We start from the raw sequence: 25339 nt of genomic DNA, 5'->3' as shown, positions 1-25339 counted from the left end.
ATAAGATGGGCTTCTGAACCACAGTCTTACTGAGTGCAATTCCAGTGTCTTAATAGCTAGGCCAGCTAACTTGGTCACTGACCTCTCCTTACTACACTCCTGGAAATGGAAAAAAGAACACATTGACACCGGTGTGTCAGACCCACCATACTTGCTCCGGACACTGCGAGAGGGCTGTACAAGCAATGATCACACGCACGGCACAGCGGACACACCAGGAACCGCGGTGTTGGCCGTCGAATGGCGCTAGCTGCGCAGCATTTGTGCACCGCCGCCGTCAGTGTCAGCCAGTTTGCCGTGGCATACGGAGCTCCATCGCAGTCTTTAACACTGGTAGCATGCCGCGACAGCGTGGACGTGAACCGTATGTGCAGTTGACGGACTTTGAGCGAGGGCGTATAGTGGGCATGCGGGAGGCCGGGTGGACGTACCGCTGAATTGCTCAACACGTGGGGCGTGAGGTCTCCACAGTACATCGATGTTGTCGCCAGTGGTCGGCGGAAGGTGCACGTGCCCGTCGACCTGGGACCGGACCGCAGCGACGCACGGATGCACGCCAAGACCGTAGGATCCTACGCAGTGCCGTAGGGGACCGCACCGCCACTTCCCAGCAAATTAGGGACACTGTTGCTCCTGGGGTATCGGCGAGGACCATTCGCAACTGTCTCCATGAAGCTGGGCTACGGTCCCGCACACCGTTAGGCCGTCTTCCGCTCACGCCCCAACACCGTGCAGCCCGCCTCCAGTGGTGTCGCGACAGGCGTGAATGGAGGGACGAATGGAGACGTGTCGTCTTCAGCGATGAGAGTCGCTTCTGCCTTGGTGCCAATGATGGTCGTATGCGTGTTTGGCGCTGTGCAGGTGAGCGCCACAATCAGGACTGCATACGGCCGAGGCACACAGGGCCAACACCCGGCATCATGGTGTGGGGAGCGATCTCCTACACTGGCCGTATACCACTGGTGATCGTCGAGGGGACACTGAATAGTGCACGGTACATCCAAACCGTCATCGAACCCATCGTTCTACCATTCCTAGACCGGCAAGGGAACTTGCTGTTCCAACAGGACAATGCACGTCCGCATGTATCCCGTGCCATCCAACGTGCTCTAGAATGTGTAAGTCAACTACCCTGGCCAGCAAGATCTCCGGATCTGTCCCCCATTGAGCATGTTTGGCACTGGATGAAGCGTCGTCTCACGTGGTCTGCACGTCCAGCACGAACGCTGGTCCAACTGAGGCGCCAGGTGGAAATGGCATGGCAAGCCGTTCCACAGGACTACATCCAGCATCACTACGATCATCTCCATGGGAGAATAGCAGCCTGCATTGCTGCGAATGGTGGATATACACTGTACTAGTGCCGACATTGTGCATGCTCTGTTGCCTGTGTCTATGTGCCTGTGGTTCTGTCAGTGTGATCATGTGATGTATCTGACCCCAGGAATGTGTCAATAAAGTTTCCCCTTCCTGGGACAATGAATTCACGGTGTTCTTATTTCAATTTCCAGTAGTGTAGTTATAAATTTGTGTGGCTTTATTACGGATACCACTAGCAACGGCCACTATATCATATGGCGGCACCAGTGCAATATGATATGTAATATGTAACTGCACTCATGTCTGCAATCACAAAAAAGATTAACAAATGCTTCAGTAAGAAAAAACAGATAAAAATAATCTTAACATTTGATAAGGATGCACAGGCAATCTTGTCCTACCAGTTCAGTTCATAGACTATTCAGTGTCTGATAAACTACAGCTGTCAGTCACCAATAATAAATACACTGTAATACGTACACGCTGTCTTTCAGTATGGACCAGTAGTTTTCAAGCCTTTAGGGCCATTAGATCCCCTGACCTGAATGTGAACACCTGTAGCTCCTTTCACACATGACATGACTGGAAATGTGGGATAAACAAACATTTCTTTTGAAAAAAATAAATAATAAGAGTATTTACTTCTTCATTAACTATTGAGAACACATTTTAATCTCAGAACAAGTCTGAAAATTGTGACTTGCATCTCTTTTTGTACATTCATTCTTGATCAATATTTTGTACTGATGACTGCCAATGCTGAAACACCTATCTCACATAAGTAGGATGTTACAAAAGATATCAAACATTGTAGGGTTTTGTTACTCCTGCTTCAACGTGCGCAAAAACTCAAGCAGTGACAAATAATCAAACTTGAATTTCATTGTGCAGTCTGAAGAAATAATAGTAAAGTGCTCTTGTTCTTCAGTGGTTTCCTGAAAGTTCTCTACTGAAAGGTTCTTTGATTGGTTGTGTTGATCAATTACTTCTGGAAACTATTTCAGAAAATAATCAAACAATGGAATGTCCAAGTTGGAATATCAACAGTATTATGGAAGGAATAGACTGCTACTCACCATAAAGACAACACATTGAGTTGCAGGCAGGCACAACAAAAAGACTGTTACACATCGAGCTTTCATTCAAAGCCTTCCTCAGAAAAGAAAACACACACACACACACATACACACACAAAAGCAAGAACACCTGACTGCTATCTCTGGCCAGAGCTGCAGGAGATAGAGGTGCTTGCTTGTGTGAATGTGTGAGTTTCTCTCTCTGAGGAGGGCTTTAGCTGAAAGCTCAATGCATAGCAGTTTTCTGGTTGTGCCTGTCTGCAACTCAATGTGTCATCTTTATGGTGAGTAGCAATCAATTCTTTTCATAATATTCTTCAGAAAAAAATCACCGAGTTCAGTTAAATGATCCACAAGCACAGTCTTCAAGTCTTCACTCAACTGCAAGCAACTATCTTTTAAAGCTGTGAGAAGAGCAACGGAAGCATAATTTATATCTCTATCACTCAACTTTTTCTTCCACAATAGTAGCTTACTTCTAAAAGTTTAAATTTTGTCTGACAGTTGCAGAATACTGGTCTCATAACCTTGAAGGGATACGTTCAATGAACCGAGTTTTGCAAAGATGTCACAAATACATGTCAGCTTCCAAACAAAGTCACTGTCTACAAACTTCTTAGAACTCAGTTTCTCTTGAACAAGATAAATGTAAGATCCAATCTCAGAGTTCATACACACTTCTTCAGCAAAGGGAGGCTATTTAAAGGTCGGAGCTTGCAATTCGGCATAACAGCCAATCATACTATAACCTCCATCTGTACACATGCCTACGAAATTAGTCTGGATTATTGTTGTTTTCTCTCATAAAAGAGTGTAGTATTTAAAAGATGTCTGTTGCTTTTGTTCCAAGCAATATTTTCAGGCAGAAAAGAAGAGCTTCATGGAATATGTTGTCATGTATACGCCGTACATAACAAATTAGATGCACATCACTGTGGTCATCTGTAACTTCATACAACTGAATAGCAAAATCACATTACCTCTGATTTTTTCAACCAACCAATCTTCAATGTTGTCAGCCATATTGAGTATTTAACAATTAACTTTACTATCTGACAAAAGCATATTTGTCAGTTGCTTGGCAGCTGACTCACCTAACATAAGAGATACCATGTACAGAGCAGCTGGTAAAATAACATCTCCTCCCCTCTGTGCTGTGATGTGTCTTGCTATTTGCTACAAGGTAGGCAGCTTTGTAAGATGAAAGAAGAGCCTTTGTAGGAATCTCAGCTTCTTTAGTGAAAGCGTTTCTTGCTCTGTCATTTCTTTTAACTTGTGGGAAAAGTATTCTCGTGGTTTGTTTACCAAACATCCATGATTTGACTCAACAGATATTTCATTTTATTAGGCAACATGCTTTCAGTAGCTAGAACTTTGAAACAAATGACACATTTTGGTTGTTCTTTATTTCCAACAGTAGTAAAACTGAAATTCAAGTCATTGTCATCATACTTACTGCATTTTCGACAATTCGTGTCTTTAGAACTGCACAATACATTTGAAGTATCGGATTTTGTACTTACATTTATAAGTTAAATTAATAAAATAACACACCTACCAAACTTTCGTTTATGTCGCACAACTCCTCCTTGGTACTGTGATTTTTTTTCTGTCAGTGTAGTTTCTACATATTTTTTCTGAGAATTTCCATCTTCCGCACTATTCAGCGTTGCTAAACACTTTTTTATACTGACAACTGTGAAGCTGTCTTGATATTTCTTAAGTTTTGCCTCCATTATCAAGTACCACATTAGAACAATCTCTCTTGGTGCCTATACCTTTCCTAAAGGCAAACCAATTGGCATCTCACACAGCCTCAACTTTCTTTTCCATTCTTTTCGATATTGTTCTTGTCAGTAACTTGGGTGCAATCAGCCATTATGTTGAATGAATAATACTGCAAACATTTACCTCCTTTGCCATCTTCAATGAGGATGATAGTTCTCTGAAATTCTGATGTCTCTAGCTTCATAAATTCCATCTATAATTTAATAAGAACTGATGTTATGACAAAGAAATGGCTTTCTTTTTTTAATGTATTTACATTTTTTAAACTTAATTTCTGGTTTCATAATTTAATTATTGGCTAATTTAGAGTGTTTCTGGGTTGTTCTTTTATGCATTGCATCCAATGCTACAGTAATTGCTACTGCGATTGTGGTTAGTGTGGCGAGCAAGAGTACGCGGGTGCATTCACACACACTTCTTATTTGAGCAGCTGAAAGTGCTACCAACTGGTTCTTACAGGCAAATGGATGCTGATTATCTTTCAGAAACTAGTTCAAATTGCTTTTATAATATCCATTTTGAACTCTGGGAAATTCATTACTCCAGACATTTGGAAGGACTACCACTTGTGTCAATAATATTTTCAACAAACTGACGAGCACAAAGCATTCTACATAGCAAATTTCTATACCAGATTATATGTTGTGGATACACTGAATGAAAAATCTAACCTGAAATTACAGGTGTAACATATTTTCACCAAAACTTCGTCTTCTTTGGTGAAGGAATTTTGGAAGGCTGTGTTAAGTAACTCTGCTTTGGCAGCACTGTCTTCAATAGTATCTCCACTGCTATTGTGCGGAGAAGGCTTTGATTGTGTCTTGTCACTAAGATACTTCACATATGACCAGAATCTCTTTGGATTTTCTGCCAGGTTTCGAGACAAAGTTTCCATTGAAGTCTGCAGTAAATTTCGAACTTCTGTAAAAGATCACCAATCTTGGAGACTTTGCGTCTGTTTACATTTGGCATGTTCTTTTAGTTGTTTCTGCTACAGTGTTCTGACCCGTTTTGTGTATCAGGGAGGGATCAGCTCTGTCATTTTAATTTATTTGGGATAACTCTCTCAATTGCTGCTGATACTATTTCTTTGAATTCAAGTCGCATCTGGTATACACTTATATTGTTAATTTGGAAGGAGTGGAAATTGTCTCCCAGGAAGGCATCAAGTGAATTTTTATCTGCTTTTTTGAATAGGTATATTTTTCATTTATTTTTGGAGGATTTAGGGGTTACAATATTCAATCTCGCTATGACAACCCTAACCATTTAGTAATCGGGTGAGCTCATGAACTAACTGCTCAAAATAATTTTCAGAGAACGTGTTTAGGACAATTTTGGATGATGTTTTATTCAGACATCTGGAATTAAACATATATTTTCGCCAACATATCGAGAATAAATTAAAGTCACCATCAACTACAATTGTGCGAGTTGAGTAGGCCTACGTGTTTTAAATCAAACACACGTTTTCTTTGAACCTTTCAGCAACGGTATCTGAATTGGGACGTCGGTAAAAGGATGCAATTATAATTTTATTCCGGCTGCCAACAATGACCTCTGCCCATACTAACTCACAGGAACATCTAGTTCAATTTTGCGACAAGATAAACTACTTCTAAAAGTGACAAATACGCCACCGCCAACCGTGTTTAGCCTATCCTTTCAAAACACTGTTAGATTTTTCACAAAAATTTTGGCTGAGCTTATCTCCGGCTTTAGCCAGCTTTCAGTGCCTATAACAATTTGAGCATCAGTGCTTTCTATTAGCACTTAGAGCTCTGGTACTTTCCCAACACATGACAATTTACAACTGTTATATTGATGGTTCCTGTACCTACGTTCTTCCTGTGTTCGGCCTACACCCTTCGTGACTGAAACGCTTCTTGTGTTTTCCTGAGACCCTCTAACCTAAAAAGCTGCCCAGTCCATGCCACACAGCCCCTGGTACCCGTGTAGCCGCCTCCTGGGTATACTGGACATATGACCTATTCAGCGGAACCCGAAACCCAACCACCCTTTGCAGCAAGTCAAGGAATCTGCAGCCTACACGGTTGCAGAACCATCTGAATCTCTGATTCAGACCCTCGACTCGGCTCTGTACCAGAGGTCCGCAATCGTCCTGTTGACTACCGTATTTACTCGAATCTAAGCCGAACTTTTTTTCCGGTTTTTATAATCCAAAAAACTGCCTGCGGCTTACAATCGAGTGCACAGTAAGCAGAAGTTCTGTAAAATGTTGGTAGGTGGGGCCACAATTAACTTCTGCCATCAAATATATGTAGCGCTACAGAGGCATGCTTTACAGGCACAACGATAAATACTGGCGCCAAAACGTCTGCATCTGTAAATAAATTTAAAAAAAAGGTGGAAGACGAGATTTTTTTTCTCCGCCCCGAGTTTCGACCACTGCATTTTCATACATTATCCAACAAGGTAAATACAATTTCCGTATTGTTCATCTTCGAATGTAGCAGCCTTTCAATGTACTATGAAAATCCGACTGGCAAGACTGTTTGGGATTTTTGTCAATATGGCCAACTCTACTTGTGACAAGAGATGGTTGCTAATAGGAACTTTTATGAATTGTGAATCACAAGCAGTATTCTCTTCACCATAAGAATAATACGAATATAAACATTTTGCGATGTATTCTTTCGTGTTTTCTGCTATTCATTTAAATCCTGCCTGCCTAAGAAACTACGAAACTAGAGTGAGACAACAGCAAACGTGGAAGAATATACATATCATGCCATGTTTATATTTGTATTATTCTTACACCGAATAGTGATACAGTCAGAAATGAAACACAACGACTGACTAGATTTTTAAATCCAAGATGACTCTAATTTCTGTGCAGAATGTAATGTACTAAAGAGGTGCCTGCAAAGATTTTCAAACAAAGAAAAATTTTCGCTAAACTCTCCTTCACAACATCTTCTATCACACACAGTCTATTATTTGGCTCTTGTTCATTATTATCATAGAAAGCAGCAGTGTAAGTAACAACAAATAGCAGTCTCTTGCCATTGTTTTGCTGACGATTCATCCCTCTCTCTCTCTCTCTCTTTTTAATTGGAAGCGGCGGTAACACGCACAAAAGCAAGCCATGCCGCGAGCAGCGACAGGTCGTAAACACTCATTATCAAAATGCGACAAACAATGCATGAAAAAGTACAATAATGCATTTTCAGCTTAGAGTGACGTAAACACCTATAACAAAGAGGACGGCACTTAAGAAAAATAAGCAATCAATTCAAACCAGATGAAGCACGTGAAAAAGGAAGGGTACCTGTATAAATACAGACGGAGCGCCTGACTCATTGCAATGGCTACCTGGTAAAGCTTAACTGCTCAGCTTACGACTCAAACCAAACTACTGTAGCTGTATCGTCATTCATTCGACCTAAATTGTGTCTCATATTACAATGGACCAACTTTGTTTCGATTTGGGGGTGCGGCATAAAACTTCTCTCCCCCCTTGAATTCAAGTCTCAAATTTCAGGTGCGGCTTAGATTCGTGAAATTTTTTTTTTCCTTGATTTCGAGTCTAATTTTTCAGGTGCGGCTTAGATTCGAGTTCAGCTTAGATTCGAGTAAATACGATATGCTGTAAATGGTCAGCTCTGGTTTCATCTTGCAAGCAAGACTGGCAGCCTTTACCACTTCTGTTAGCCACTCGAAACCAGAGAGAATCTCTTCTGATCCAAAGTGACACACACCACTGGTACTGACGTGAGGCACCAGTTGCAGTTGGCTGCACCCTGTGCTCTTCAGGCATCCAGAAGGACCCACTGAATGTCTAGAATGACTCCACCCGGTATGCACAAGGGCAGCCATGTCCCTAAGGAGCCCCATAACGCGCTTAATGTTGGAGCTCCCAACTGTCAGGTTGAACCAGGTCGCTGCTCACTTGGGAGATGTGCTAACCACTTTGCCAACCTTGTATAGTGGCTCTGCACAGCTGCACGGACTACCCTAGCATGACTCCAGCTATGATGTTTGAGACTTGAAAAGGTCTCTGGAACCATACAGTTTCATTTGATTAAAAGCAGTTAATCCAGGTTTCAGGCAGCACCCCCCCATTTTGTTTGAAGCTGAGGTGCAGTTGGAGAGCCTCTAAAATGTTGTTTGAGTTTAAGGGGAATACCAAGTGGGTTGAGGTACGAATGGGAATTTCGAATGAGGTCAGAGGCACACTAGGATAATCCATGCTGTTGTGCAAAGCCACTGTGCCAGGGAGGTTTAGTGGTTAGCACATCTGCCTAGTGAGCAGGACACACTGGTTCAAATCCTGACCTTGGAACAAATTTTCATTCACCGCTTCAGTCTACATAACTTGCATTAAGAAAGAGACTGCAGCACTATGAATTAAAATAAAATACATTCACTTTCATGACAAGAGTTATAAGCCACAGAATCTAGTGTAAACGCTCTGTTCACAAAGGATTAGTATAACCACATTATCTGTTGTATGTTTGAATGCATCACATTCTGGTTGCACTTAGTTCTTTATGTACTACTAAAAAGATATGTCTACTACATAATTTCTTTTGTCTTACTTAAGTTTTAGTGCTTGTCTTTGAATGTAACTAAATGTATAACATGCAATATCTCAAAATACGCTATATGATTCTGTTTGTGCAGAAACCAAACTTTTCAGCCTCCAGCAGTTTAAATCGACTTAGAATCTCATAAGCTTCAACATGAACAGCAATGAGATATTTGTGTAAACACCTAAGGTAGCTGCAGTAGTCAGTCTATGTGCAGATACAGATGGTAATTTGCATTAAGCTGTATCCAATGTTACCAGCTAGGACAAAGAATATGTTGAAGTATGCTTCTGGGAATTATGTACCACAAAGGTGAAGTAGAGACCTGATTTTAGCAGTATGTGAAGAATGTACCGTTAATTTTTGATAAAAATGTAAATTTCCAGGTGCAAATGTGATAAAAACTCATGTTTTTTGTAATTTCTTTAGTTTCTGCATTTACACCAACAGGATATGAGTCTGCAAAAGTCCTGTACCTGAGCAATTGCACCATATGGCAAAGGAGTGGAAGTAGAATCATACCAAGCAGGGCCCAGGCCACCTGGAAGGTAGAAGCGATAACCACGTGGTGCTAGTAGCTCCCAGTTAGGTACCTGACTGTCATCTATTTCTGAAACATACAGATTGACAAAAATAAACATTGACGATCACTAACCGTGACATAAAGCTACCAATGCTACAAATTGTCAAATCTGCTACAACCCTTAACTGAAAACTATCAGAGAGAAATAACTTATTTCTTCCTGTGCAATCAAAAAAATTTGGTGTAGATAAAATAGTGTAAATATAAAAAAAGTTCAAAATTTAATACAGTTCAACACAGTCCATACCACATCCGTGACAATACAATCGTGTCATATAAAATTGGATAAACTAATATTTTAACCAAATATTGTTTTGCATAATCCTCCAACTTAAATGCTTAGCTTCTGTTAGAACGAGACATTGTGTTCCCTACAGGACTTCTCAATTCTTAGGTCATCTTTTTTGATTGCCTGAGTTTCCTATTGCCTGGTGCCTTGGACACTGCTAGACATCTGTCTCGCTATTGTAGTACCAGATGTGTCTTCTGTTTATTTAGGCCCATTTTCTCTGTCAAGTACATCTATTGCACCACTTTTACAACTTTAGAGAGAACTGAAACAAATGAGGAACTTTGGTGAAAATAACAGAAATCAGATAGAAGCTTAATAAAGCTGTGTTGAAATTTTTTTCACAACTGAGACATATTTTAAGCCTTTTCAAATATATCCACAGGCTTGTGAAACTAGTACTTCAGCCTTGCCCGGGTGGACAACTGCTGATAACTTGTAACTTGCTGAGGATGGAATCTTGTTTCATCACAACATCCACTGGCTTGTTGAGTTAGGAAGAAAGGAAGATTATTTCCAATGTCATCCATGCCCTTTCAAAGGCACCGTTCCACATCAATTTACGGGAAAACTTAATGAAGCATGGTCAGATGCAGATCTGAACCATTGTCCTCCAGAATGTGTGTCCAGTGTTGTTGGGTTGGGCAACAATGCAATACGGACTTTTTCATTCTCAGAACAGAACTAACAAGTGTGAGGTCACATGAGGTGTCTGATCATCAATGAAAAATATGATATGTTGTTGGATTTGTTATTCAATTATCCATGGTAGAAACATTTTAATGCATTCACAGACTAAGAGAACACCCTTACAACCACTATCAGAATGTATAATCCCCCTCATTCTTAGTATTCTGTTGGCTATTATCCCACAAATTCTCACATGTGAAAAAACAATTATGGGAGGAACAGGCTTATTGGTGGCATTTGCTGTTATAAGTAAATGAGATTTTCTCTCTCATCATTCTCAACACTGTATACAGCTTTATTACCCTCATGTGTGATCAATTTTTGCCCTTAAGACTGCAAAAAAATGGACTACTGTCAGAATTGAAAATGTAACTGGATTATTTGCTTTTTTCAATTTTTTTTTCTTTCAAATCGATTCCATTTCTGTAAACCAGTGATGAACTTATTTTTCAGCGACATATTTACAGGGCATTATCAAGTTGTGTGTCAGTCTTTCTTTCAGATCTGGATTTTTCCACATATGATGTAAGCTATTTCTGTCTAGTCTTCCTCTAGCAAATGGGTTTTTGTATTTTCATTTCAAACATGCAAAACATGCCCAATTTGCTGCTTGCAGTCTAACAGATGAAATTCCAGATTGGGGCTGTCCACATCTATGGTAGTCTCGTCGAATGACGTGCTCTATTATGTCTTCAGCCACTTGAATTCTAAACTGATTGAAACAAGATTTTTTCCTTCCACTTTGTTTAGTAGGAGACATGAATTAAAAATCTCTATGTTCATAAGGTAAAAGAAAATTTTCTTATAACCTTTGGCATATATTCTCATGACAGGGAAAGTTAACAACTGCTGGTCCAGTCTGTCAACTGTGTTCATTAAATTATGGTGTTGTACAATTGCTTGCGGCTTCTGGACTGGGGTTACGGTTTTCCTCAGTTTTTCCTCTTGCTGTCATACTGACACGTGTATGGATAAAGGATAGAATATTTACTTATTTTTTATAAATTCACTTCAGAGCCATGAGCTTTTTTTAGTTTAGATATTTTGGAACTTGTCCGGCATATTTCACCTTGTAGATATAACTGTGTCTCTGGCATCTGTGCCCTTTTCAGTTAGCCTTACAAACAATAACAGGGAAGTGTACCAGTTGTCAACACACGCTGTATGACCTTCGGGGTATGCCTCCTCCCTCTGTATACATCTCAAATCCTAAACAGTAGCCACTACTTGACTCACAAATTTTAAGAACTTTATTCCAAAATATGCCCTTTTTTTGGTGGTTGAATTGGATGTAGCAGAGCCTATCCCTGCATTTCATGATGCTTTCATCAACTGTAAGACCTTCTTCAGGATATTAAACACTTTGCAAATTTTGTTTGAGATGGTCAGTAACAGGTTGCAACTTGTTCAGACAGTTTGCAGGATCAGCATTCTCATTATTATTAAAATGAAGGAACTTAGAATCATTTAGAATTGTTGGATCAGCTGGAGAATGAGATATAACTTCTTGTTTGCTTTGACTAATGACATCATATTTTAGTCATAGGTATTAATTTGTTTATTTTCAAGCCATAGATAATAAATCGGTTATTTTCGGTGGTGAAGCATCATAATTGTAAATAGAAATAAATGAACATCTTATTAAGAGACGGATACTGAGTACGCTTTTTGTCACTTGTGGTAATTTAAATCATTTGTGTACACGTTTTGAACGATAACTTTGCCTGATAGTGAGTTGTTCCAATTGCTGTTTCCTCTGCAATTTATTCATATCTTGTACTATGTAGGTCCATTAAAGAATAGGATATTAGTACTAGCGAAAGCAAAAAAAGCGAAGTAGTAACACTGGCATCCTGTACCTCAGCTGTCAGCTGAAGTACAGGACACAAATTTTATGTTTGCCGCTTTTTTCGCCTGCACTAGTAGCAGTGCCCTATACTCCAGTTGATACTAGTACTAGTGAAGGCGAAAAAAACCAATAGGCCTATACGAAAAAATTTTGTGTATGTGGACTGAGGTACTCCATGCCAGTGTTATGTATGTCACCCTTTTTTGCTTTCACTAGCACTAGTAGCCCATCCTTCAGTTGACCTAAATAGGCTACTATGCTTTTCTACTGTGAAACAAATGATATATGTAACATTAGATTCGAAATATGGATGTCCATGATATGTTTTCTCTGTATTGCAATTGTTTGTTTCTCAACATATCTCTACGCTTTTAAATCTTTTGGAATGCATCATCTATGGTAACTTGTGACATTTGTCAAACCCGACAGGTTGTATTCCACTCTTCAGTATACCTGAATCTTCTACATACATAAAACAAAAAAAAGAGTCTTGCATCACCTCGGTTCTGAGAGTTCCGGAACCTGTACAGAAAATTGGAATAGAGATCAACATAAACATCATTTCTGCCCTTTTTATTGCTCATGAAAACCACACATTGCATGTTGTACCACCATACAGTGAGACCTTCAGAGATGGTGGTCCAGATTGCTGTACACACCAGTACTTATAATACCCAGTAGCACATCCTCTTACATTGATGCATGCCTGTATTCACCGTGGTGTACTCTCCACATGCTCATCAAGACACTGTTAGTCCATATTGTCCCACTCCTCAATGGCGATTTGGCATACATCCCTCAGACTGGTTGGTGGGTCACATCACCCATAAACAGCCCTTTTCAATCTATCCCAGGCATGTTCAATAAGGGTTCACATCTGTCTTTTCCCCGAACCTGTTCGAATTTGTTTCATCAGTTGTCAGAGAGCACCAGAAAATGGCGTTACTGTGTGCAGCCACGATGACGTAGGAAGCCTGTATGTTCATACCTATATAGTATTACGAGATCTTTACATTACATCGTAAATGAAACAGAACACCAGAGGGCACCCCAACAGCATTGAAATTTCGTAAACCAGACTAAAATGCATAATTCAGATGAAAGTACACATTCATATGTCCAGATTCACAAAGAAGTAGGACCTAACCCGATGTTATGCTTTTCAGTGTGGTTTTCGGGCTGCAAATTTTCTTGGAGTACCAGTACTGTATTATCTCATGTTTGGTTATTATGGCATAACGCCGTACGTACCAGGAGGTAAAAACAGGCACTTGTAATTCAGCAAACAGTTGACACTAGCCAATACTGTGGAATGAAACATTTTGTTTCAAATAAATTGACTGCCTCTGCGGACAAGATTAATAAAACCCAAATTTCTTCAGCAAATTGACAAAAATAAGTTAAGCGTCCAGCAAGGCATTTTAATTCACTTGCTAGCTCTTGGCCACAGAAATAATTTTTTTGTTTTTTATTTTATTTATTTATTTATTTTTTACATGAGAGTTGTAAATAGACTGTTCTGTGCATGCGCGAATCTGGCAGCTTGGGCCCGTCAGAAGATTTTTCCAGCTAGTGTCTGGCTGCTTGCTGCTACTGCTCATACAGCCAACAGCCGTACTTCCAAGTACCCATGAGCGGGACAGGTTCTGCTCATACGCGACTAAACTGCAAATAACTGATGGAACATGGTTTAAAATTGTTTTCTTTGAAAATGTCTCCGGAATAATAGTTAAAACTTGCACGTTTTCAGTGTAGGATGCACAATATTCAACAGCTGAATTCATATTTGTGAAAAATTCCTGGCAAGAGGTGCAAGAGTGCTTTGGTTCATTTTCTTCTGAAGATGGAATTTCTACTTTGAAGAGTGTGGTCAGTTTTACTATAGTGTAATCATCCACGGCTTTAGTAATTTCCCTGCACGTTCTTGATGCATAAAGCTTATGACTCGACTTCACTGACCATGGTTTCTCAACAGGACTAGCACCTACCTCTGTAGTTGACTGATTCAGGGTATTTAATTCTTCCTCTACTGATGCAAAATCTGCATCATGGGAGGCTTCAACTTGTTCAGATATTATCACTGTTATTCTGTCAAAACATTTAGAACACATAAGGTCATCACTGGAAACTTCTTCACTTTGAAACATAGTCTTCAAATGAGAACACTTATTCCCAACCTGAACAAAGTCTGTTTTTTTGTTTGTGCGATATATCACTCTTTTATGGATATGCAAACAGTCAGCACACTTCACTCTCCTGTGACCCCGGTCAGAAGACATTTCAAATAGTCCTTTTCACAAAACATACCGAAAATGTCAACTGGCAAATTCATCATGAAAACACAGAACTCACTGGATGGTCTCAGATTTCTTAGAAGCCTCTTCAGTAAGCAAATTAGCAATGAACAACTGCACTACAGAAACCTGCAATGAACAACCATGATAAAGAAACTGACAAGAAACTACAACAAAGTGTACAAAATCTCTGCAAAAATGAAAGTGAAAAGAAATAACTGCAACACAGACAACAGAAATAAACATTATAACAAAGAAATTAGTAAGAAACAATTTCAGTAAAGACATACATTACCCTTGAAAGCTAAAAAGATTTTTTATAAAAACATCTGCCCAATTTAAATGTGGAAGCTCTCCTTTACAGAGAATGTAGTACTGCACGGTACTAATCAACAGGAAAAAAAAATCTAACGTTTCTGGATTGGCATTTTGAAACAAAATTTTTTTCTGTTAATTATAAAAAGAAATCAAAAGGCGACAGTAAAAGAACTTCGACAGATATGTACAACTGGAGGATACCGTTGTAATCATAAAGCAATTATCTTTCAAATAAAAAAACTCTAACAAAATATCTGGAACTGTTACAGAAACACAGCATTTCAAAAATTTTTACGAAATTCCCATCTTCAGAATGGAGTTTGCAGTGTCATCTTTGGAGGCCTGTATCTCGGGGCAGGGATTTTTTTGAAGAAAGCAAAAAACTATGTCATTCTTTCTTACTCCTGAATTTTAACATATGCTAAATTCAGTAACATCCGAGACTATGAAGGTAAAACACCCTTGCCTGAAGTGATACAGATTATGCCTTCTGAAGATACATATTCATTATTATCAATATTTCTCTATCCACTAAAAGTACCTACTGCAAGGCATGGGAATAACACTAGGACCAAAAACAAACTCTACAAAGACTTGCAATTATTCAAATGTGTGTGAATTCTTATGGGACCAAACTGCTGTCATCAATCCCTAGACTTACACACTACTTAAACTAACTTATGCTAAGAACCACACACACACACACACACACACACACACACCGCATGGCATAATAAGACTTTGAGGTGGCTAAGATTAGCACACAAAGAAGTTACTCAGCTGGGTACAACTATATTAAACTACCAGGACACATTAAAAGTTGTGTAGACAACAAAGATAGCAGGAGAGGAATTTGTGGATTAAGTGAAGCAGTCAATACTGTTCCACCAACACACAACCAAATGTTCAACTGACCTATACCTATATCTGCACTGCATATCACACTGTCATCGTAACCTACACGCAACAAAATATAGATGCAAAAAAAATTATTATTGTTATATTCACTTCTCGTTTGCATGCATCTGATATCACATGCCAAATCATCATTAAATTACAGAATGAAGACAACCTCTGGCAGGTTCAGTTGTCCCAATAGGGCCATGCCCAGTAACCTACCATGGTATTTCAACCAAACTTCAAATTCATAGAAGCTTTATCTCTTTCTTTCCACATAGCCCCTTTAAATGAGAAAAATACAAACAACAGTACTTGCCTATTACTACAGAAACTGATGAATCTACAGTGCACATCTTGGCGGGGCATGTAGGCCTACATAAATGACTATTGAAAAGAGTTTCACTTCTAATGATAATATATTATATCAGAGGGGTATTTCGAGAAAATAAATTTTTCGGGTTTTGTGTACGACAAACATACATAACATGGATCAAAATACAATACGAAAACTTGTTCAAATTTATTTAGTTTACATTACAGTTTTAGTTTCTATGACGAACAGTTTGTTAAGCACGGCAAAGTGTGTTTGAATACAAAACAAACGTAAACAATGGTCAGTCTATCACAACAACTTTTACTTGGTAATCATATTCGTTGCTTTCTCGAGTTCACAGCCAAATAATCATCTTCTAACCCAACAAAGGCATCGTGCAACATTGCACATCAGTCTCTCACCATAGTCAAGGTATTGGGGAAGAACATTATCGCACACTAACGCGGAGTGCTCAATATTTCTTTGTATTTTCTACAACTCACGTGTATTACTGTGTACAAACAATTGTTTACGTTACACAGCAACTAAAATATAAAAAATATGCAGTACATAGTTACTTACTATCACAAAAACATTAGTCTGAAAACACAATTACTTTTATTGCGTGAAAAAACATTAGCGATGTATTACCTTCTGCTGATCTACGGGGTTTAATTACTTTATATGCGTCCGACGTATCCGAATTGCTGCGACTAGAATAGCGAGTAACAGACGTACAATTCAACCTTTTTAAACCATCCCGACCTAAAAACAACCTCACCGATTGCTGCATCTGGAAACCAAACTTCCTGCTTTAACTTGTCATAATACTTAATCAAAATAACAGTTCTTTTGTTATTTCTAACAAAAGCGCAACGAAACAAACATGAAACAAATTTCCGAACAAAATCCAAATAACCTAAACGCAGCACGATAAACATATCTTTGTTCTATCATCCTTGGTCATTGTGAAATACCATGGCCCACAGTTCACACACGACAACTTGCATATGCGAACACTTCGTAGCGTCTTAAGTGGATCTTCGCAAAGAGACAAGTTTTGCGCAAGACTTAGCTGCTCTCCTGGCTCACGGATTATGGGTCGTTTGAATAAAATGGAGAATATACTTCATTCTCAGAAGTTGAGAGAAAGTTCTCTGGTTGGTATGAATAAAGCGAGTCTGTGTTGTAGCTTATGCAGATTAACGCAGCTAAATGACAGATAACAACTATTTAAGGGATAAAATAAATTTATGCTTTATTCGCACAACACATATTAATACATTTCACTACCAAACTCTATTACGTCGCTCCATAAACAAACACGGAACATGTATATTCCACAGAGTCTAATGCACTCTGCACATCATATCTTGTGCGCCACTATGCACGCTGGAAAATGTTTGTTCACGTATCCCCAACACTCCTCCTTGAACAAATATTTTTCAGACACTCAACACTTTACATCCCAGGTTAAACCATAACGTTTCACCAACTTCTGAAATTTGTCCTTACTGAGGTGCTTGGTTAGGAGATCAGAGAACATATTTTCCGTGAATAGATACTGAGGATTATATTCCCCTGTTCCACATGATGTCTTATGTCAATCTGTTTGGATCTTACACTGGTGACATTATTTTTTGCAAGTTTAATAGCTCCCGTATTGTCACAAAATACCACAGTTGGCTTTAATGGTGGAGGAGATTCTGATTCACTCATCAGTGTGCGGATCCAAAGAGCTTCTTGGATAGTGGAGGACAAGGCCATATATTCAGTTTCTACAGTACTCAAAGCAACAGTTCCTTGTCTCTCCCATTAGTCTAAAACAACTTCCAGTGATGGTGTGTCTGCTTTCCATCTCATTTCCCCAGTCTGCATCACTGTATCCTTCCAAATTTACATTTCCTGTTTTAGAATATTTTAACTTATAATCACCAGATCCATTTAAATATCTGAATATTCTCTTGACTGCCAGCCAGTGCTTTTCTCTCGGATCACTGCAAAACTTGCTTACTGTATTTGTGGCAAATGCAATGTCTGGTCTGGAAGTCTGTGTTAAGTACAGTAGACTTTCTACAGCTTCCAAATAGGGCACACTTTCCTTACATTTCTTGCCATCATCAGTTTTTGGCAGTTTGGCATTGTTTTCCATAGGAGTAGAAATAGGTTTACAATTTTCCATATTGAACTTTTCTAAGATATTCCTTGTGTACAGAGATTGGCCAATCCATAATTCTTCTCTGTTGGCACTCCTTAGGATCTTCATGCCTAAGTATTGATTACTTTCCCCTAAATCAAGCATATTAAATTCTGACCGTAACTGTTCTTTAAAAAGTCCATCTGGCTTTCACTATTGGTTAAAATAAAAAAAAAATCATCTACCCATATGGCCATGATTGCAATATCTCCATTACTCCTTTTATGATACATACTGAGATCTGCCTTCGACTGTAACATGCCTAGTTTTATCAAAGTTTTATGCAAATATTTATTCCAGCAATGGCCACTTTACTGTATTCCATATATGCCTTTCTTCAAACGCCAAATTCTCCTGTTCCCTTGATAAGATCGCTTAACTTCATCAGTTGGAATCACATATATTTCCTATTCCAGTCTTCCATTCAGGTAGGTTGTTTTCACACCCATTTGATGAATTAATAAGTCTTCCTTTACTGCCAGAGCTAAAAGGTATTTTAATGACGAATACTTCACCACTAGTGAGAAAGTTTCGTTGTAATCTATTCCTTCTTTCTGGGAATATCCTTTAACTACCAATCTGGCTTTGAATTTTGGTATTGCACTCTCAGGAATTTTAATACTAAACACTCATCTTGTTCTTAGTGGCTTTTTATTTTCAGGCATGTCAACCCATTCATATGTATCATTATTCACAAAAGATTACAGCTCCTTTTCAATAGAATTTTTCCAATCTTGAGCATTTGAAGTTGCCAAAGCTTCATCAACTGTGATTGATTCATTTTTGATTGTCTTGGCAGCATACATTTCATAATCTGGATATTCTTTTGGTTTTGCTATACCTGAAGACCACCTTAAACAGCCTTCCTCTGTTGAGTCATCTTCCTCAATTTGATTCTTGGGTAGCACATCAGCTTCCTCTTTATTCTCGTCTTCCTCTGTTTCAGTTTCCATCACTGTTTCAGCATTATCATACATTATGATTGGTTGCATTACTGTATCAATTTGACTACTTTCCTTTATTTTAGGTCTATAATCCTCCAAAAATACTACATATTTATTACTTATTATGTTCTTATTCACAGGATTACAAAATCTGTAGCCTTTTGAATCCTCACAGTAGCCAACAAAAATATATTTTTGAGATTTTGCATCCCACTTTCTCTTAATGGTTTTGGAATCTGTACCATGGCTTCACATCCAAAGACTTTTAATCCGGCTTTAGATCCGGTTTCTTCCCAGTCCATACTTCATAAGGCTTCTTGTGTCTCACAGCTTTGGTAGGTGATCTGTTAATTAAATACACTGCTGTTGACACATCCTCTGCCCAAAAGCATCACTTAACATACTTCTTGCCTTTTTTACAATGGTTCTGTTGGTTCGTTCTGCAACTCCATACTGAGAAGGACTGTAGTGAATAGTAGTCTGATGCCTAATACCCATTCCATTCAACTGTTCCCCTAAACCATCTGTTTACATATTCTGATCCAATAATTTTAATTTTCTTCCCAGTCTGTCTTTCGACCATTTTGCAATAAACAACAATTACATCGTTCACTTGATCCTTGCTACTTATAAAATAAACATCCATGTATCTAGAAAAATCATCTATGAATGTCAGGAAATAGAAGCTACCTCCTAAGGATTAATTCTCCATAGGTCCACAGAGATCTGAATGAATGAGTTGCAAGACTTCGGTAGATCTGCTCTAACTTGATTTAAATGGTAATCTAGCCTGCTTCCCTTGCAAACACACCTCACATTGAACATTATTCATTCCATAATTTTCCATCCCAGTTGCCATATTATTCAGTAAAGTTATACTTTTGCTATTCAAATGTCCATGTCTCCTATGCCACAAGAAACCCTTTGCAGTATAAACAGAGTTATTTCCTGTTTCAGCAGTATTTTGAACTGTATTCACTTTGTTAATACCTCCTACATGACTTGCAGTTGCATGTCCAAGTCTCCTATGCCACAAGAAACCCTTTGCAGTATAAACAGAGTGATTTCCTGTTTCAGCAGTATTTTGAACTGTATTCACTTTGTAAATACCTCTTACATGACTTGCAGTAGCTACAATATCACCACAAGAGTCTATCGAAGATAAATTTATTACCCTTCTTTACTATTTCGCTTACTGACAACAAATTAGTTGCAATATTCTTAACATAATGTACATCATGAGCAGAAACAATTTCTTTTCCCCATTCATAAGCAAATTAAGATCCATTTTTCCTGCGAGTTCACACCTTAACTTAGATCCATCAACTGTAGAAATTCCAATGTCAGTCCTTGACTGAACATCATACAAACCTGAGAGAGCTTTGGTAATGTGCACATATGCTCCTGAATCTAGGAATCATTCTGCATGATCGTAACTCGCTTCATTATAAGAGTAAAAAACAGACAATGCCTTAACTTTATCGGTAGTCTTTCTCTCAGGACTACTAGAATTAACATGCTTCTTTTCTTTTATACTTAACTTTCCGTTACACTTTGAAGCAATTTGTTCAATTTTCTGGCATCTGAAACATCTTATTTGCTTCGTCTTCTTGTACTTAAGTGTATAAAGCCAACGCTGTTTCTTTTTCTGAAGCATTAGAATCTAGTTCATTCTTCAGGTCCTGTAGAATCTTTACTTTAACACTATCCGCTGTAATGGATATTCCCGAACTTTCCAAACCCATCATCATTGGCGAATATTTCCCTGGTAGTCCAGCTAACAATAAAGTTTCAATCCATTCATCTGCAATTTCAAAACCAATATTCCTCAGGCGATTGAACTTATTTTATTCACATATTCATCCACGCTTTTACACTTATTCAATCTTGTGGTTGTCAGCTCACACAGTAATCCTACTTTTCTGGTTAAACCACCATCTTCAAATGTGTTTTTCAGTTTCTCCCATACCTCCTTTACTGACGTAGCCTTTTCTATGTGAACATAATTCACTGGATCAATCAAAAGGATTAGTTTTGATTTCGCCTTTCGATCCTTAAGCCAGGTTCACACAGGCAATAAAAGTATCGCCACTGCTAATGGCGAACTGCAGTTGCTTTGTAGTTGCATGTGTGATCTCCTAGTTTTCGGTGGCGCCATTTAAGAAGCGCAACTTTTGTCACGCCACAAAAAGTTGAACTTGGTTCTACTTTGTTGCGCCATTTTGCCTTCTCCACAATCGAATAACGTCATTCGTTCGCAGATAGTGCTTTTGTTTGTGCGTTTGCTATTAATATGTCCAAAAAGTGGTCAATAGCGACAATTATGAGAGTCTTGGAGGTGTATCAAGAACGATAATGCCTTTGGAACCAAAAAAGCGCATCATACAAAGACAGAAATTTGAGAGATGCTGCATGAATTGAAATAGTAAACAGTACGCGTGAATATGTACCTGGAATTGATGTAGCTACAACAAAATTAAAAATTCGAAGCATTCGAAATGCTTACATGAATGAACATAAAAAAGTACTGAAATCACTTAAGAGTGGTGCGTCTACAGACGATATTTATAAACCCAGCCTTGCTTGGTTTGAAGCTGCAGACCGGTTTTTAAAACATGTAGTCGAGACAAGAGAGACGAGAAACACTTTGGAAAGTAATATTTTACATTTATTATGTTTCCAAAACATCTTATTTAGTAATATGTACAACCGTCTAATCTGTATAGGAAATCAGGTCGTAGTGTGTGCTGTGAAACATTCCCTGTTGCGATGAAACTGAAAATCTTGCGCCCAAGTAAAGTTCTGTACCTTTAAGGACCGAATCATTTCAGCTGAGACAGGTGACACCATTTTGCAAACTGCGCAATTACGAAGAATTTGTGGCGTCCTGTGTGAACGGTAGCTCACAGCGCCACTCCAGATTGACTTGACTTGTGGCTATACTTTCGTTGCGTGTGTGAACCCAGCTTTAGTAGCAAAAGTTGATTCTGTAGGTGTCAATTTACCGTTTATGACGTCCCATATGTCATCCAAGTGCAAATACGCCTCAACGGAAAATTTCCAGGTCGCGTAATTTTCGCGCCCTACAAGCCGCTCTATTTTCGGTATCTGTGTTGTACACATTTTACAGTTATTTTCTTCTTCGCATAGCGTACACAATCCAAGTTTATACGAACTTCCGCGCACCTTTTGCGCAAATACACGTCACCTTAAAGCTTATTATTTCACTATAATCTAGTACCTGGGCCCATAACCTGTTGTAGTTTATGCAGATTAACGCAGCTAAATGACATGTAACAACTATTTAAGGGGCAAAATAACCTTATGCTTTATTCGCACAACACATATTAATACATTTGACTACCAAATTATACTACGTTTCCCCATCAACAAATACGGAACATGTATATTCAACAGAGTCTAATGCACTTTGCACATTATATCTTGTGCGCCACTATTCTCAGATGTTCAGAGAAAGTTCTCTGGTTGGCATAAAGCGAGTCTGAGAATATAGGCTACGTCACCCGAGTACTTTAGATTTCACGCGACGACAACGTAAACTACACACGCGACACATACACAATAGACCACATAGGCTACTAGCATCAGGCCGCTATTCGCCGAACATGCCAATTTCCGTGTCGTCTGTTGCATCGGCTCTTTTCGCTAACGCTCGGCTCCGGTGCCGCAGTTACGATCGTCCAGCATTGAGCATCGGCTCTTTTCGCGAACGCTCGTCTCTGGTGCTGCAGTTGCATGTAGCAACCTTGCGCAGTTGCTTGTCACCCTGTAAACACAAGTGACAAGTAGCAACCTTGTGACAAGTGTTCTTTCTTAGTGTGAGTTGAAGGGAGGGGCAAGCTGCTCAAAGCAAAGGATATTCTCCGATTTCGTATGAATAAAACCAGAGAATCAAAATATCCACGGGTGTGCTGCCGGTCTATAGTGTCCAACGCGCACAATATTTCGGCGATCATACATGTCGCCATCATCAGGTGAACTGACGGACTGAGCTCCTGTGAACGTGCCGGCACAGAGATCCGTACGCTATGGCTGCTCAGAGGGAACTGGGTTCGGTCGCTGCTGCTGCTCACATCTATTACTTTCCCCTCTTTGGGGAAGTGTGAGGGGGAGTTTGTAGCCTTGCGGCTTTTACTCCCCTGTGTGCTTGTGTGTGTGATTATTTCTGTACTTTTTGGATGTCTGTGAGATTGTGATGTTTGTTCTGTGTGAGTCTGGTACTTGCCTGAGGTTTGGCGAGGTATTTGTAGTATTTGGGGTAGGAGCAGGATTTGGGAATGGGTTTTGGGATTTTTCTCTTCGACTTTTATCGCGGGACATGTCATACCGACATAGGGAGTGGATGAGGGCGTTTCCCGACCTGGAAGTACCTTCATAGAAGGCCCTTGCCAGGTCTTGGAAACGCTCTCTCAGGAGTGGGATTTCCGCAGCGGCATGCAAATCGTCAATAGGGAATCCAAGGGGTAAACACAGTGCCCTCCTGAGGGCGCGGTTCTGCAGCCTCTGGAGAGTGTCCAGGTGCTGCTTCGCTGCGTATCCCCAGACAGGACACGCGTATTCCGTGACTGGCCGGATCAGGGCCCGGTATACGTTCACTCCTACTGAGCAGGATAGGGAGCTGGATGAGTTGAGGATTGGGTACAGGATGGACATTCTGGCGCAGACCTTCCTATGGACCTCGTCTATGTGGGGTTTCCACGTAAGACGAGAGTCCAAGGTTACGCCAAGATACTTGGCGGTTCTGCGCCAGGGGAGTTGGGTTCCGTTTAGGTGAAGGTGGAGGGGGGGGGGCGTTGAGGAGGTTCGCGCCTTCCGAGCCTACGGGTAATCAGCATTGCCTGCGTCTTTTCAGAATTGATGGTGATTCGCCAGCGACGGGCCCAAGTTTCTGTGTCATCTAAAACCCTTTGTAGCCTACGAATGACCAGGTCCTTGTTCGCGTTTCTCGTATAGAAGGCTGTATCGTCAGCGTACTGTGCAGTGTGCACTAGGGGGGCCGTTGGGGTGTCCGCAGTGTACAAACTGTACAATACGGGCCCCAGGACCGATCCCTGTGGCACCCCAGCACGAATACGCCTTCTGGTGGAGGTGGCAGTTTCTACTTTGACGGAGAAAGTCCTATTGGTGAGGTAGCTCTTGATCAGCTGAACTATACTCCCGGGAAACCCTTGTGTGTACAACTTGTAGAGTAGCCCTCTATGCCATACTGAATCAAAGGCTTTGGCTACGTCTAGTAGCACTATCCCACAGTAGCCTCTGTGGTTGAAGCCCTCTGTGGCCGCTTCAACCACTCTCAAGATCTGTTGTGGGGCAGAGTGGTTCTGCCGGAATCCGAATTGGAAATCCGGCAGAATTTGCTCTCTGGTAATATGTTCTTGTATGGGTCTTAGCATGAGGCGCTCATAGATCTTGCTGAGAGTTTGCAAGAGGCTAATCGGCCTGTAGTGCTGCGGGAATAGAGGGTCTTTCCCTGGTTTGTGTATTGCGACCAATTCCGCGTGTTTCCAGCAAGCTGGGAACTCGCGGGTACGAGTAATCTCGTTGAAGACGTTCGCGAGGTGTTCGATCGCCGTGGGTGGGAGGTTTTTGACCAACTGGTTGATGACTTTGTCATGTCCTGGCGCCCTTTTGGAGGGAGGGACCTAATTACTTTTGCCACGTCTTCAGGGGCAAAAATTGTGGGTTCGTCTTCTGGGTCCTCCTCAGCATTGAGGAAGACAGCCAGTTGACGACGGACCACTCTTTCATGCTCATCATCCTGGGGTTCAGCCGCTTGAAACTGCTTCTCGAAAGTGTCGGCGAGGGCGTTGGCCTTTTCAGCATGGCTGTAGGCCATACCCCGCTCGCCGTGCAGTGGCGGCATTCTAGCGCGTCTTTTTGTGAATTGTTTGGTTGCTTGCCAAAGTGTGTGATCGTCTACTTTGAGGGTTGTGAGGCGGTTTTGCCATTGCTGGTTTCTGTGCTCATTGAGCGCTACCTTCAATTCTCTCTGTAGACGATTGAGCAGCCTCCTTGTGGCCTGGTTTCTGGTTATCTTCCACTCTTTTGCCACTCTGTTCTTATGTCGAATTTGAGCTAGCAAGTGTTCCGGGAGCTGTATTTGCGGCGGCGGGCCATCCCTTTGTGGGGGGGTGGCCTCTTCTGCTGCCTGCAGAATGGTACCTGTTAGGTCTTGTAGCGCTTGTTCTACTGTTTCGGCAGTAG

General features: G+C 40.2%; 1 protein-coding gene across 2 annotated transcripts in view; it reads right to left on the bottom strand.

The window, feature by feature from the left end:
- LOC126199379 (cobalamin trafficking protein CblD-like) overlaps positions 1-16918 on the bottom strand; it is a 44103-nt gene extending 27185 nt beyond the window's left edge. For both annotated transcript variants that reach the window (XM_049936295.1, XM_049936296.1), the window contains exons 1-2: positions 16625-16918; positions 9214-9347 (exon numbers count right to left, since the gene is read on the bottom strand). In XM_049936295.1, the coding sequence (XP_049792252.1) occupies positions 9214-9347; positions 16625-16766 (276 nt within the window). In that variant the 5' untranslated portion in view covers positions 16767-16918. The remainder of the gene's footprint in view (positions 1-9213; positions 9348-16624) is intronic.
- Between the last annotated feature and the right edge of the window lie 8421 nt (positions 16919-25339).

The sequence above is a fragment of the Schistocerca nitens genome, chromosome 8, assembly GCF_023898315.1.
Source record: "Schistocerca nitens isolate TAMUIC-IGC-003100 chromosome 8, iqSchNite1.1, whole genome shotgun sequence".
In the NCBI taxonomy this organism is placed as follows: Eukaryota; Metazoa; Arthropoda; class Insecta; order Orthoptera; family Acrididae; genus Schistocerca; species Schistocerca nitens.
This window is presented reverse-complemented; position numbering and strand designations above follow the sequence as displayed.